Source organism: Nipponia nippon, unplaced genomic scaffold, assembly GCF_047370975.1.
Source record: "Nipponia nippon isolate SJK-2023a ecotype South Korea unplaced genomic scaffold, ASM4737097v1 scaffold_9, whole genome shotgun sequence".
NCBI classification, from domain to species: domain Eukaryota; kingdom Metazoa; phylum Chordata; class Aves; order Pelecaniformes; family Threskiornithidae; genus Nipponia; species Nipponia nippon.
The window spans coordinates 45,346,940-45,362,659 of NW_028262413.1; the positions used below are offsets into that span (position 1 = coordinate 45,346,940).

A 15,720-nucleotide genomic window follows, 5' to 3' on the forward strand; every position below is an offset into this window, starting at 1 on the left:
ACTTGGTTAATGAAAATTTGTCTTTCTTTCATGCAGATACGTTTTCTAAAAGGAAAGGATCTGTACTCGATACCTTTGACAAACCAAGCTAAATAGTAAAAGGACTTGAAGTTTATCCATGGCTTTGGATACCAATCTCCCCATCTAATCCAACCAAAAGAAGACAAAGAACCAACACCAAAGGATGTCACCAACACCCACTGACACTGCAAAAAGCATTCAAGTATCTTACACGAGAAACACTTGGGAATAGCCTTTGCCTTTGCCATCACACATGTCGAAACCTTCTTACAATGACTATTGGTTACTAAGAAACAGAAAGGAGTTGGCATGGATTTAGTTCACTTAATAGGGCTTGACAACATAATTCGCAATCATAGGACATATAGGGACCAATCCTGCAGTCAACGGAGTCCCACGTGCAGAGCAGCTGAGGATCTGTCCCAAAGGTTGCAGCTGCAATTTCCAAAACAGATACCACTCCAAAACAATCAATGTCTTGATATTTGAAGTCTATTCTCTTCTGAAATAATAAATCAGCATACTTGACTCAGTGTGTTGGCCTTGACTTGGATCACCGCGGGTTCGTGGGGATTTGCCACTGACCTGTGCAATCATTTACATTTCCAAACCCTGAATCTGTTACTGTAGTCATATCCTGTATTCTTCTTTGCCCCAACTTTTGTCAGATTTTTGTACATATTTGCTTAAATGTCAATTTAAAGAAAAAAGGCCAATTTTTTTCTTAAGTAACCTCATGTTCACTTGTGATACCTCAGACCCAACCCTGGAGCTTTGCCTACTGCATGAGATTCAGTAAGTTAACCTGAAGACCTGATTCTGCAAAACAGCAGTATATGAATAGAAATTGATAGGAGTAACTCACAATGCATAAAATGTTTGCAGAATTGGGCCTGGGAATCATAAGTGAAACCAACAAGTCTGTTTTTAGTGTCTAACGTAAAAGAAATCCAAAAGCAGGAAAACAAGAACAGTAAACAATTAAAAGGCTGTAAATATTCTTCCCATTTTAGTAGGCTAGGATGCTCATTAAAAGAGCATAATTTAAAAAAATAAAAAGCAAAGATGATTTTGTTTGGCATATCATGGATGACACTTTTTAAAACTATTCCCACATAAAACTTAATTCCCTTTAAAATTAATAAATCAAAACATCTAAGAACTGTTTATGAGATCATAATTGTAAAAACAATTACCTTACAGATTATGTGAGATGGGTAAAGGTGGAAACATTGCATTGCCAAAGCAACGTTTTGATAGGTTTGCACTTCCGAGACAATCAGCAAAGAATAAAGATCAATAAATGCTTGAACACTGACCATGATTCAGTCAGCCATCTCTTCTTATTAGGTTACAGGGCGCTGGGGGTGAAAGCCTCCCGTAGAGTCCTGGCAGCCAGACAACCAGTTAAGGCTGAAACTGTTCTGTTCCTACAGCCTTGTAAAGTTACCACCCTCAAGCAGTCTGTCTAGTTGGAAACGGGTGCAACCTCCTGACAGTGACCCAGAAAGTTCTTATTTATCTGCACAAGATGTTTCATAGTCTCATTGGAAAAGATAAAAGATAGTTACTCTTCAGGAGCAATTAAGAAGTTCATGATCAGCTATAAAATCTGCTACAGAAATGGAGAACAGTTTTTTTTCAACGGAAATGAGAAACTTTTCCCACCATTTGCATCAAATGCAAATGCCTTGACATACGGAGGTGGAAAATAACTGGGACAAAAGAGTCAAAGGCAATAATGCAGGAAATCATTCAACAGGTTGGCCTAGCAACGCAACAGCACAAATGTGCTCAAGAAAGATGTGGTGGAGGTGGGAAATCCTACCTGCATCTCAGAGGAGGTGGCAGATCTCAGCTGGCTCCACACATAAGGAGGAGAAGGGTGCAGAGGAAGAGGTCAATGAACAAAATCAGAGCCTCAGACTTCAGTGCTGAGAGCTTGATTCAAGGAAGCGGCTAAGCACTGGTGCTGCTTTAGTAACTAAACAGAATTCAAGTGTGTGCTTAAAGGGAACCTTTATGTGCTTTGCTGAACTCAGTCCTGGAGCAGCATGTGTTGAATGTATTTCTCCATACAGAAATGGCAATTCTGTATTCCCTGAATGTGAAATAATTTTTTCTGGACAATTCCTTCCTCTTGGAGCAGCTTGCAAGTCCTGAATCGGGCTTTCCCTCCCTTTGCCTGATTAGGATGTGTGATAACAGGTTTCTCAGAAGCGCAATACAGAAACTCTGGAACAAAGACTAATTCAAACACCAAGCTGTATATACATTAATGTTTAACAAGAGAAGGCAAAGTCTTAAGTCTCACTGGAAGCTCTTGTATCCTATACTGGATACTATTGCTGGCAGGGAATGAGTAAAAACATTCAGAGGGGAGTGCTCTTTCATTTAGCTGATATATCCTGATTATAACATGAATCATCTGCAACATGCAACGTGCATCATTCTGAATGCTCAAAGAGCTCAAAGATGGTGCTGGAATCAGACTTCCCTCCCACTGGAAAAGATACTGTGATTTTGTCTCTTATTTAAAATCAACAGCACTGGTAGCATTCAAAATGAGAAACACAACTTCATTCTGAATTTCAGACAGAGGCAGCGGCCGATATGTGGGCAACTGAATAAGAAGCAGACAGGATATCACATTTGAATTGAGTTGGGTTTTGTTTTGTGTTTCTATTGTGTTTACTAGAGCTGATGAGTCTAACGCTATCCAAGAAGAGCTATTACTACCACTCTTTAACTCTCCTCAAGCTGTTAAGAGAACTTCCACTCCACTAAAATGCTGCTGAGGGTTACTCACCCATCCCCTTGGTGTGGTTGAAGTCGCCTTTCACCACTTTACAGGTTTTGCCATCACCACTGCAGATTCCACAGCGATCCTCTTTGGCAGCTGAGCCAATGATTCCATCGCAGCCAATTTTCTAATGACAACAACCAGAGGTCCCCATTATTTTGTTTGCAAGGTTAAAGTATCTCTAAACATTGAGGTCAGGACTAAAATAGACATCTGACTGAACACCTGAATGGGAAGAGAACACTGTGAATCGGAGCAGCACTCACTTGGAACGATGTTGAGCTGGTTATTCAGCAACCCCCTTCTCTAACGCTAAGAGCATGAACTTTGATTCAGAAGATTAACTGAAGAAAGTTTCACAAACACTAGTTATTCCAGATATCATCATAGATTTCATACTAACCCACTCTAACTTCCTTCAAACACAACAGGTTAAAACAATGTTTCATGCTTGTGTAGCAATTTCCATCTGAGGAGCTCAAAGACATCCCAGAGGAATGGACCACTACTGTGATACTTAGTTTAGAGAAGAGAAAAATGTGACTTCCTTAAATGAAAATTAACCCAAGTAACCAGAATCCTGGTCATAGCCCTTCACCACACAAAAAATCAGACTGCTGTTACAAGTTCCAGTGCTGCTCACTGAATGAGCTCTGCTTTGGATTGGGATCTTAACGGGGAGTGTAACATTCAGCTCTGATTACACTTTTGCAATACCTGAAAAAAGACCTCATTCATCAAATAGCTCAAGATACCTGCAATGCAAAAGTACTTCAATGGAAGAAGGTCAGGTTCATATTTGGCCAATCCGTACCACAAGATTGCTTACACAATTATAAAATTTTCCATATGCTTGCACTGTATTAAGGTTAAACATTCACTTGTAAAAAAAACCCCAAACCCTAACATTTCACCTAAAGCTTCATTTTAAATGGTATTTTCCTAATTTTCTATACCTACCTAAACTTTATCCAATAAAAATCTGCAGCTTTGCTTCCACAGACAGGTATTACTAGAATAGTCACAGTATTCTCCCTGTAGCTATATATGTATATATCTATAGTCATGGTAATCTCCCTTATTCACAACCCATTTACAGGTTATGATGGTGACCATTCCACGTTTGCAGATCCTGAGGCTGATAAGACTTACTGTCATTAGTCCATGTAAATTGCTTTCTGTCCATGTAAGACCCTCAAAATAATCAGCAATTCACTCTTAAAACATAAATTTCTACTGAAATAAGAGTTGCCATTATGCAAGTTATTAGCAGAGATTCTGCTATTAAAAATACGTTGAAGATTTAGTCTCTGTAGATAAACAGTTTCTTGGCAAATGAGTTAGCAGGACTGTCACTAATAATAGTTATTTGAATAAGGCTGTTGGGTCTCTCCCTTCCTTGCCGTCTTATAATAAAGCCAAAGGAAAGTTGGAGAGATATCTTAGGGAACAATCAAAACAACAAACATTTTGAAAAATAGGGTAAGCAGGGAAATATTAAGAGAACTTGGGCTGTTTATCTGAGACTGGCTGCGTGTAAGCAATGTGATTTGGACCTGAACACAAACGTTCCCCTTGTTTCAGAAGACACTGGCCACTGCCTAAGTCCAGATGTATTACAGCGATCAAAGGCTGCCAGCATTCAGACGTGTTCTGATGCAGTGGTTGTCTGGGTAAATCATTAGAGACAGACACATGCTGAGGAAGGATGATCATCCTAAACACATACAAGGAAAATGCTGCTCATTAACTAGAACAGCATGTAAGTTGGTGGCCGAGAACAACAGGAAAAAACCTGTATAAACGAGAGTTAAAGGAAGGTAGGAAGAAGACCATGGAGTTTCTGGCAGTTGCAATTCTCAAGTCTAAACTTCACACCCATGTCCAACAAATAATTTTGGGATATTGAATGTGATTCTGCCCCCAAAACAGAAGGATGTCCCAGCAGTTCTCCTTCCAGGAAAATAAATATGATTTATTAATGGGGATGCTGAAAGGCAGCTGGAAATATATGCCTGCCTGCCACCCTGCTGAGATACTGGAAGGGCTGCATTTAATTTAAGACCCTAGCGCTATCTTTTATTGTACTGCATTGTTATTAGCACTATGTGACCACACAAATGAATAAAGGGAATATAATGAGTGTTGAACCACACTTATTCCCAGTGCTACATAAGGAGTCTGTAGGACTATAATGGAGGCAGGCAAAGAATGGGGAGTTGGCAATCACATGCTTTGCATTTACGCTGTAGTTTCCCAGATAATGTAAACCAGTGCAAGCCAGCAAAGCCTCTGAAAGAATGAGTCCCCCCCTCTTCTGACACTGGGGTTCAAGACAAGCCATTTCCTCCCACATTTACCAGATCACTGACACACTTTGATTTGAGAGACCCCCTCTGAAGGCATGGGAAGAGCACCCACTGAATCCACAAATATACCTCCCAAAACCCTTGCTGTTTTTTACCTTTCATCTTCACCCTAATTCCCTGTGAGTGGAGGAGCTGGGAATGGCCCTTGCGGCCTTCTCTTCAATGGCACCATCCCTCCCATCCACAGGGCAGACTTTCCCTTCAAACTAGGGCTTGAGGATTAAAGCCCTCATCAGATTTGGGCCAGGAAATGGCTTCTTACAAAGGAAAATCTTTAAGAGAATAAACCAGTTTTCTTTCTTGGCTTCAAGATGAAAATTGTTGCTTTCTTGCTACTTTATGGGGGAAAAATACCTTGGAAGCACTTTACTCTTGTCTACATAAACATTAGAATTTCCCCCTCCCCAAGCCTTCCAATCATTTCCAAAGTAAAAGTGTATTTAATACCAGTACATAATGAAACAGCTTTTGTTAAGATTTGACAATGGATTCCAAAAGCTGCAAAGTCATAGAATCACAGAATCGTTAAGGTTGGAAAAGACCCTTAAGATCATTGAGTCCAACCGTTAACCTAACACTGCCAAGTCCACCCCTAAACCATGTCCTCGAGCACCACGTCTGCCCTTCTTTTAAATACCTCCATTTAGAATACCTCAACTTTAAATACCTCCATTCAGTCATTTAGAAACACATTACAGTGACCACCTCGGTCACTCAGATCCTTTGAAAATTCCCCACATTGAAAATACTGCCACTCTTAAAACAAGTGCAAAGGCACTGGAAGGGCGAGGAAGCCAAACACAGTGAGCATCACCCTCCCTGCCAGCAGATACTTTCCTTGGACTGTTAATTGAGAGCTATGTCCAGCTTTCTCCAAGGTGAGAAAGACCCTGAATTCCAGCACTGGGGGCCAGAGGCTTACGCCTGAGCCCCACCAGATCCGGGGGAAAATCTATGGAGTCTGTACATCATCAGCTTCTCACTGGCATTATGCTGTATGTATTATACTGTCAATCGTTAAAATAGATAGAGCTGTCCTCAACCTGCAGAAAGCTTTCAAAAGAGTGAGGGCTTAATTAACTGTATGCAAAGGGAAGATCCCATGTTTCACTGCTCAAAAGTCAAGTTTTCATAGTGCAGAAACAAGCCCTTAAAACCCAAATAGTTCAAGGGATTTATTTGATCTTTACCATCTCTAACTTCTTTTGTGCTGCTTCCTGTACAGTCCAGCATGCTGACCAAGGTAAGGTGATTTTTTTTTAATTAAGAGTCAGAAAGGCAGAAAGGGGAAGCTTTACATTCGAAGGAAAGGAAACATTGCAAATAACATCCTGTGTGTTTTCTGACCCAAGAGTTATCCTGCAGCTGAGCAGACTGAGTGCATGGACCAGTCCATCCAGCAATAGCTGGATACTTCCAGTTCCATCAGTCTTGAATGGACTGGTGAGAAGGGAAGCGGTTTTGTATTCTTGCAAGATGATCCATTAAGGAGCGAGCAGGGCACTTTGAGCTTGTCTGTGTTCAGAAGGAAGAATAAAAAGTAAAAAGCCAGCCTGGTGTACCCACCATCTGTTTAGTAGTCTGTGGGAGCATTCGCCACTGTCAGCCCTGTTCTTGGACTCTTGGAGCTTCCCTGTACCATCCAACATGGATTTGGACAGTGATATCCATAACTTTGGCAAAGGGACTGATGTTGACACCACCCAGGAGTTCCATCTCCTGCCTGTACTAGCTGTTGAAAGCCTGCAGTGCTGCAGTACTGTTATTAACAGCATCAATTGGACAAAGAGGAAGCAGATTTTAACCAAAGCCAGTCCCTTCCCCCTATTAAAACATGGGAGGGCTGGCAAGAAACTTAAAGATAGTCTTTTGGGGTTTCAAGTCCTCAGCATGCACAGTCACAACTATATCCACAGGTTTCTTAATGACCTTCAACCCAGGCAGTCTCCTACTCTAACACCATGTTTTGGAACCATCCATTGACCTTTAAATTGGAAGGTAACTGCACGTTTGCTGAGCCAAAGGTCTGAAATTCATTCTCTTTGAGCTGATATCTCAGTCCACCCTTCCTTCTCTCCCTCCCCCTTCTTCTCATTTTTATAATTAAGCATCTGAAAATACTGCTTGTTGGGTGGTATTTTCAGCTTCAGTCATTGCTGGCTCCAGCATAGGAAAACTCCTCTTCTCTTCTGAGGTTGGTTCTTCTGTGTGAACTATTTTCTGTATTGCTTGGATATTTTTTAATGATATTTTTATTTGTATTTTCAATGGCTGTGCAAGAGCTCAATTGATACAGCCTGCGTGAGTATGTTTTGCTACATAAACACAATTATTTCTGTTATATACACCCACCCTGTGTAAGAAATGACATTGTAGGCTCACAAAACTGTAATGCTTCCCATATGCTGAACTAACTAGCTGTCTCAATGGATCAAATATAAATATTGATGCAACATGTGCCATTTTACAAATTAATCATGTACAGAGCATGCTGGTTATGACAGATTCATCTACACTGCCAATTTTTTGTCCATAATATCCAGTGTCCATTGATACCTCCAGGGGTGGACCACATGAAAGAGGAATGTACATATGTGAGCAACTGACATCCAGATCTGAGGGTAAGAGAATTCTTTTTTCTTTGTTTTAAACACGACTGCCCTCATGGAGGATTGCGGGTGTCTATCAGGATTTGTACAGGAGGGTGAGCCTAGATCCCTAATCAAGCAGTTCATCTGTAAGTTACTTCTATTTCTGTTCCACAACTAATATTGTGTGATGGACTGGCGTCCATGTAGAAGTCAGTGCAGCAAATATCCTCCTGTCATTTCCCAAGCCTTCCAATTTTATCTGAATCAGAGCAGCTCTGCCGAAACAGGAGATATGCACGGCCTATTTTAAATTAGCATTACCTTATCTACATTAGATACGCAATTACACTTGCCCACTGTCTTTGTGTTTAGATCCCTTAGCAGTTCATGCTAGATACAATTATTCTTGATAACCACTTTTTCACATATAGGGCTTGAAGGTTATGCGTCAAAACCCCCGTGTTCTGGCAGCTGAGCAGGCTGTATGAGCAAACATGCAAACAATACAAGTTCCAGGATCTCCTTTGCTTCTGTTCTTTGGTCACTTTCTGTAGCTACCCCTTTCTGATCCTTCCAAACCAGCTTCATCTGAATTGACACCTCTGACCTGATTCCACCCTGCCTCTGCCCTGGTTTGTACGAATGCCAACAGGCTGCAGATACCAGAGGATTTTATATCAAGTGCCTGTTCTTTAAAGGAGGCATCTATCATGTCAGTTCTGGATTTGAAAATAATATATATTTATCAGTATACGATATATCTGTAGACTCCTTTCCAGTTGATTCTTGGCTGCTCAAGCAAAATCTAAAGCCTCCAAGGCAGATAACACAATGAATTGTCTATTATATGCTCTTCGTAGGTTAACACAGAAGAAAAACAGGGGGAAACAGCATGATTTTTTTTTCATATCCCACTGTAAAGTACACTAAAAAAGTAGTAAGATACCAACAAAGTCTTGTTTTTTGTCACTATGCCTTGTTCACCTAAAGCCCTAATACTCTTTTTAGGCCTCAGATTACATTGCTACAGACCCAGAAATTGAAAAAAAGGCAATTATACAACAGGTTTCTGTAGTTCAAACAATCCTTCTGGATTTTGTGCACAGACACTAAATAATTTATCAAAGTACAGTGCTAAGCCAAGTTGTTGTTTGGAGACAAGCTACCCAGTCTGGAACATCTTGTACCACAGTTCGTAATGCAGGAATATGAATAATATGTGGAAATGACTCAAGTGAGGAGGCAAAGCCAGAACTGCAGGCATCAATCAAATGTAAAAAGTGGGTGCTGAGTATGTAGAACACTGTATGCCAGCAACAGGTCCAGTAGAGAACTGCAATTTATCCTCTGCCACCTGTGGCCCTCTCCTGACACTCTGCCTATCCAATTTCCAAAAGCTATTTTTGAAAATGTGTCCATTTTCAAATTTGTGCTCCCCTTTCATACTGTATGACAATCGCTTTTGGAAAAAAGTCGTTCTAAAATATTTTTGTTGTGCCAGGACAGCCTAATGTGTGGCTTGTCATCATTGAATGTACTGTGGATTCACCAGCAAGTTAAAAGTAGATGTGACATGACAAAACTGTAGATAGAGCCAAAACATCTTCACCTCTTAAATTGTTAAATCACAGCAAAGACTGCCCTTGATCTCTAGCCCGGTTCCGCTATATAGGAGGTCTCTCTTTTCAAAGAGACCTTAGATTACATCCTGAAGTACAACCTGTAGTCCCCACTGGAAAGTTCTCATGCTATCATGAGTCTCAGACTAATTCTCCTTTGAGAAAAGCCAGCACAAAGTCATATGCGTCATAACAGTCAGCCGAGCAGCTTGCCTTCTCCCCACACTACTGCTGTGTGACATCTGACACCTTTTTTAGCTCTGCTTCTGCCAGCAGTTTTCTATTAACATCAGCAGCACAAACAGAGTGAAGAACTGTTAAGAGGTTAGAAAGCGCACTGCTTCCATGCATGTTGACTCCTGAAACGTACACCGAACAGTCCTGAGGAACAAAACAACCCCCAGGGAATCCTCTCTCTGAAAGCCTCTTGTCACTTGAAGAGAAATATGAGAAGATAAAAGCAATGATGTGAGCTGCAGGTTGCGCTGCTCTACCCCATCTTCACCATGACCGCAGCGTCCACAGCAGAGGAAGCAAACTGCGGAAGCAGGCAAGAGAGAGAGGCTGCGAAGTCTAGATGAGCATTCACTCTCCTCCTCCTCAGATGCATCAGACAGCTCTTGTTCTCCAGCCTACTACAAATTTTCTGTCTGTGAAAGATCTCGGGAGAAAAGAAATTCTCCTTGCTAGAAGACTATTTCAAGAAGAAAAGGTCAAAGATCTATATACACATTGAACAAGGCATCTAGTTTGCTCAGAAGATGGTAGGCGTAAGTGCATTTGTCGTTACTCCACAATGTTTCTTCTAAAGGCATAACTTTATAATGCTCCCTTCAGTTTTTGAGACCAACTCCTGAAGCTCTTACATAGCCTTTATTTTTCCCTCATTCTGGCAAACTTCCATCACTATCAAGAATGAAATGTTCAGCCTCAACACAAGGACAGGACAAAACAGAATGAAGACCTTATGATTTGTCTCCAAGACAAGGAGTAGGATTATAAAAAGTCTGGGAGACTTAGGAACCCGTATGCTAAATTTAAGGCTGACTTTGCTCTCTGGTGCTTCTGTGTATGACCAAAGTATTAACCAAGTTTACTCATTCCAGCTGTCTTCAGGTGCAAGTGATAAATACAGGGATGCTGCTGCTTATGATGATTTTGCTTCAGCGATAGTGAGGCTGACACCAAAAGGCTTCATTCACACTGTTTAAATTGGAACTCAGCTCATGGCTTTAAGACGAAACTGTAATAAGTTCACAAAGTACAATCGAAGGAAAACTCTCCTCCCTTAGTGCTCAAATGCAGCTAGGGTATTTTGAGGCTTCAAAGAATCTGTTCCTGCTTCCCTTCTCAAAACCCCCCTTTCCTTGCAAGAACAGATTTTTTTCTTTGCCATGTTCATCTACATTCATTCATCATGCAACAACGATGCGTGAGTTTCATTTAGGAGCATCTACTGCTGAAGAGAAAAAAGCTATTACATTTCCTGGACTAGATGTTCACAGGCAATGGTTACTGCTAATTTGTCTGTTACACTGGCAATGTGTCATTCCTGCCTTTGAGAGCCTTTAACTAGAAGGATTACACAAGAAAATAAATAACAGTAATACCACCCTCTGATTTCAGCACTTATTCTCTTCTCCAGGGCCCCTGCAATGCTTGTTGCCAGGCTTTGTCTACACTGGGTAAAGAAATAAGAGGAGTAATTAAATAAATATGCCAATTAAATTGGTTTAATAGGCAGCTAGTTAGACAAGTATCTGCTGCAAATGGGGTACACAATCACATATGGCAATTCTTAGCGCTGAACTGCGTATAAGGCAGAAGAGTGTTATAAATGAGTTCACAGGGCTTTCAAATCTGCTCGGCTTGAATTGATCATTTTGCATTTTCTCTCAGCCAGATACAAATGGACTGAATGTTCTGCAGCTGTCATCACCTCTCTGCACAGTTAAAGGCAGTTGCCCCCGACTTAGACTGCAATTTGCTTTTCATGATGTACCTCCAAAGCTCCGTGCTCATAAAGGTTTGCATTTGGAGGGGAGCTGGCTACTGCTCCTCACTGGAAGAAGGAAACGTACATTGCCATAACATCTGATTTACCATTTGTGGCTGATCTGAATATTTGGAGCAGGAAAGCTGGCCAGCCCAGCGTAATGGTCAATGGCACACAGCTGGAGGTGCACAGCTGGCCTTACTATAAAAGGTTATTAATGGATTTTTTAGTTTTTTCAGATACAGCTGAAACCAGGGAAAAATTAAGTAACTTGGGATGCACCATGAACCTGGCTCTATGCAAAGCACTTTGTATTAAAGAGCATATAAAGAATCAAACTCCTGCTGGCTCCCCAGCAACTTGCTGTTCAGATTCTTCATCTGAATAAATTAGGACTGAATTAAACACGTCTCTTCAGCAGCATTTGGCAGGGAACAGTGAGAAGTGTCTCCTGCAGCAGTGCAAAATTCAATCCAGACAAAGATTTTTCACTTATCTCATTGCGTTGCTGTTAGTAAAGCTGCATTATGCCCCAAAGCCTCTCTTATACCCAGGTGAATATAGTGTTCATCTATCTCCTTGCCTGGAAGGCTCAAAGCAATAAAAATTGGTAGTTCTTAATTGCTGCTCACAGAAATCAGAAATAATGCCAAATTTGGTGTACCTTGTTCCCCCAGGTCAAACCAGCCTATCTCCAGTGAAGTTAGTGGAAGTAAAGGGTGATGCTAGAAAGCTGTTCTGGTGGATACAACAGGCTGGTTAACACTGAAAAGAGGAACTCCCAGCACAGGATGCGAATCTAGATGAGGATAAACTTAGAGGAAGAACTGCCAGGAAGAATCCAGCACTGGCAAGGTTGCAGTAGCTCAACTCAACTGTCTTTCACACCACTAATGTGCGCGCAGCAAACTCTGAACACAGGCTACATGATTACGAGAGAGAAAAACCACTAAGTGTCTGCCCTGTCATAGTGTCCGTGACAAATTACTCGAATCCAACTGCAACACATTGCTAGGAGTATCCATTCCGAATGACTTCCTGTAATTTATCTTTAAATAAACATTTTCTTCTCTCCTTTCCCTTGTTCAAACCTTGTATCTCCAGTTAGTATGGGTCTACACAACTCCACTAAATTTTCTGAAAATACCAGCTCTAAGAGATGGCCTCCCTAAGCATTCAGTGTGCTGCGTTATGAACTGTCTCACTGCCCAGCAAACCATGAAGAGTTGTATTACAAAGATCTCCCACACCTAATTTTGGTTCCATGTGTAAACTGGCTAGAGAAAAATAATCATCATTGCAATGGTTCTAGGCCATCACACCTTCACTCCAGGAAAAGGGAATCAAACTCGAAGACTCTTGAATGGAGTCCTCTTCATTTCCATTCTTGACTTGTCTGACCAGAGACAGAAGGAAACAAGCGTGTTCAGGGTTTGGCCAGTCCACCCAGGGACAACCAAGGGGACATTGATTGTCCCACTGTGGTACAGCAGAAGGAAGCCTACCCTACGTTCTCTCTGGTTTGCTCTTTATGTGACCCAAGCAAGACAACGCAGATGAGAGGCAAAAGAAAACCAGCTTGGGCTGTGCTCTGGGCTGCAGGATCTGCTCCTTTAAACCTATATTCTCTATTGCGTGGAGCTTTAAAACCTAGTTTGTGGGAAGAAGGGAACCTTTTTCTTACTGCAAGGGAAACAGGCCTTTCGAACAGTTTTGATGGGCCCTACAGTAACTCACCTTGGCATTATATAGTAATACGGTCAACAAAAATCACACAGGGGAAGCTACTGGCTCATGCAGCTGCAGAAGCCAAGGAGCAACTGGTATTGAAAAGCTGCTTCAATATTTCTAGGTGGGAACCAGGTAGATCTGAAAAGCATCATGATGCTGGCAACGTAACACTTGTAACAGGCTAGTGACAATTTGTAATCCAGTTTGCAGCATCAGTGTTTTTTCAGTGATTCCTCTAATAGCCAAAATGGAGCAGTTAAGCAAGCCAGATTTCCGCTCCCATCTGCTCCCCTCACAGAAGGCCCTTCCAACCCAAGCCATTTGGTGACTACACACAAGCAAATGTGATCATTGAACATTCCCAGCTGTGCAGTAATAATCTCATACCTCGGGCATTTATCGTAATTCTCAGATCAAGACACGGGGCTGCGGAGCACTTGCAATGGGTTTTATAAAATAGGGTTGCCCTCTCACCTCAGAGACAGCCTCCCAGCCACCCACATGGATGCCTGTTCTTCTAGGACGTACGCAGCTGCCCCAGATTACACATAACACTAGAAATAAAACAAGAGAAAGTTACTCCACCTGGCACTTGCCATGTACACAGAGGTCGGTCTCGTAAGGCCCACATGGAGTACCATCGAGGACTCTGTCTGTCACAAGCACAGGGGAATCCTTCCCCAGTGGAGAGCAGAAGAGCTCACATGGCTTATCTGGAAAAAGAAATACAAAAGCAACTGCCTTTAGGAACAGCACAAACAAATGTCTGAGGCAATGGTGATGCAATCTCTACATGAATGGATTTGGAAAGGTTGATATTCTCATCTTTGAAGGAACATGAACTGTTCAATTTAGGCCTGTCATTTCCCCACTTTAAAATACCAACATTCAAAGGGTTATATTGATGAGATTAGTCTTTTAAGACACAGAAAACCATTTAGTCAGTACATTTCTATGTATCTGTTTGTGAACGAAAGATGTTTGTTAGAGGGAACATTCAGCAGCCTGATATGAATGACCAAGTCACTGTGTGAGTGTCTCAGACAAAATTCAGGCTACAGCCAGTGATTCTTAAGAAGAACAAGTTCTCCAGTCCATTTCTACTCTTGATGGACTGACTTCTTGCATCAGTTTGCCAGTAAGAACACTTGTATACATAAATTTAAAGCATTCTTGCATACATATTACCTATTATTTCCTTAACTGATATTTGCGGTCCTACAAACATTTCTGTCGGCAAACTATGCTGCTAGAATACCTAGAGAAAGAACCCCCAAATTAATTTGATATACATCAGTAGAGAAAAGTTGCATTTTTCATCCATGCTAATGGCAATTGTCATATTATATATTTAGACCTCACTTTGGAAAAGCAGCTATTGTGTTTAGCTAGAGAAGGAGTTAAAAAAGCTTTTTCAAAGATTTGTATTATTAGCTGGCAGCGTACAGCAGATGTCAGGGTTTGCTGACTGCATTTGCCATATATTTAAGTAACAGATATTTAGGCAATGTAATGTTTTTCCTTTGGAGCTGACTGTGCTACTCACAGACTTCATCCAAGGAAGAACCTATAGACATTCAAATGGAAACATATTTTGTTCTGCATAGTCAAGTACCTCCACTCACCAGACACAAGAGAGAGGTTTTGCCAATACATTAAGCTAAGTCGCATAGGCCTCTTCTAAGTTTCCAATGCAATCAAAAACCTGCAATCAGCTCCCACCTCACTAAACATGTAAGCAGAGTTCAAGCACAGTGGAGATCAGCTCAAGGTTGGTTTGGAACTGTGTCTATTTAACTGCTTCGGAGTGTGGTGCTTTGATATGCTGAAAAAAGATACTGAGAACATTGCATGGGTGCTCTAACATGCTTCAAGAAACAGCGACACTGAGACGTGAAGCTAAGCTGCTCTCTGTCCATCTGTCTTGCTTGACAGAGGAACTACAGGCATATCCTGTGGATGTTCAAACTCCCTGCCTTGTGTCTAATGGAGAGCAAATTCACAGAGGCTGCACTCACTTGCAGAGTGAACAGAGGAGCTGGGAAAGCCGTTGAAAGAGCAGCTTCTGCAGGAAACTGCTAGTCTGACTGCCGCTGGACAGCCTCTCTTTCTGGAGCTGCGAGATCTGCAACAGGGCAGGAGAGGTTTCTAATTTGCATTCATGGAAACTGGGGCAAGATGACTCAGGTGAGTGAGGCTTTGCCAGAGAGCAGGAACAATGTTGGGTATTATCTTTTAGCAATAGCTTGTTCAGTCTTCAGGTGGCCAAAAAATGGCATATTCCCTTTCTGTGGCTGAATGAAGTTCCCACTGCAATATGCTACTAATTCTGGCAGTACTGATCAAAGAAGATCATTGAGTCATCCGTTTCTTTTTTCTTTTCTCTCCTACTTACAGGACCTTCAGCAACCCATAGTTCCCGATTGGAAATGGAGAAAGGAGTGAAACAGCTCACCCCTGGAAAAACTGGGAGAGTTTTCTGTGACTGAAATTAGTCAGGGAAGTAGCTCTGCATTGTGCATTCACCCAGCAAAACTATTTGGGGAGGCGGGCAGAGGGGAACAAGAAGCAAAACCAGCCTGTCTCCTGG

At 41.6% G+C, this 15,720-nt stretch overlaps 1 protein-coding gene across 2 annotated transcripts in view; it reads right to left on the bottom strand.

The window, feature by feature from the left end:
• ADAMTS17 (ADAM metallopeptidase with thrombospondin type 1 motif 17) overlaps positions 1-15,720 on the bottom strand; it is a 198,066-nt gene that overhangs the window by 61,940 nt on the left and 120,406 nt on the right. The window contains exons 14-16 of one of the 2 annotated variants that reach the window (XM_087744634.1): positions 13,716-13,843; positions 2,831-2,951; positions 233-307 (exon numbers count right to left, since the gene is read on the bottom strand). In XM_087744634.1, the coding sequence (XP_087600760.1) occupies positions 233-307; positions 2,831-2,951; positions 13,716-13,843 (324 nt within the window). The remainder of the gene's footprint in view (positions 1-232; positions 308-2,830; positions 2,952-13,715; positions 13,844-15,720) is intronic. The other variant, XM_087744635.1, reaches the window with a different exon arrangement.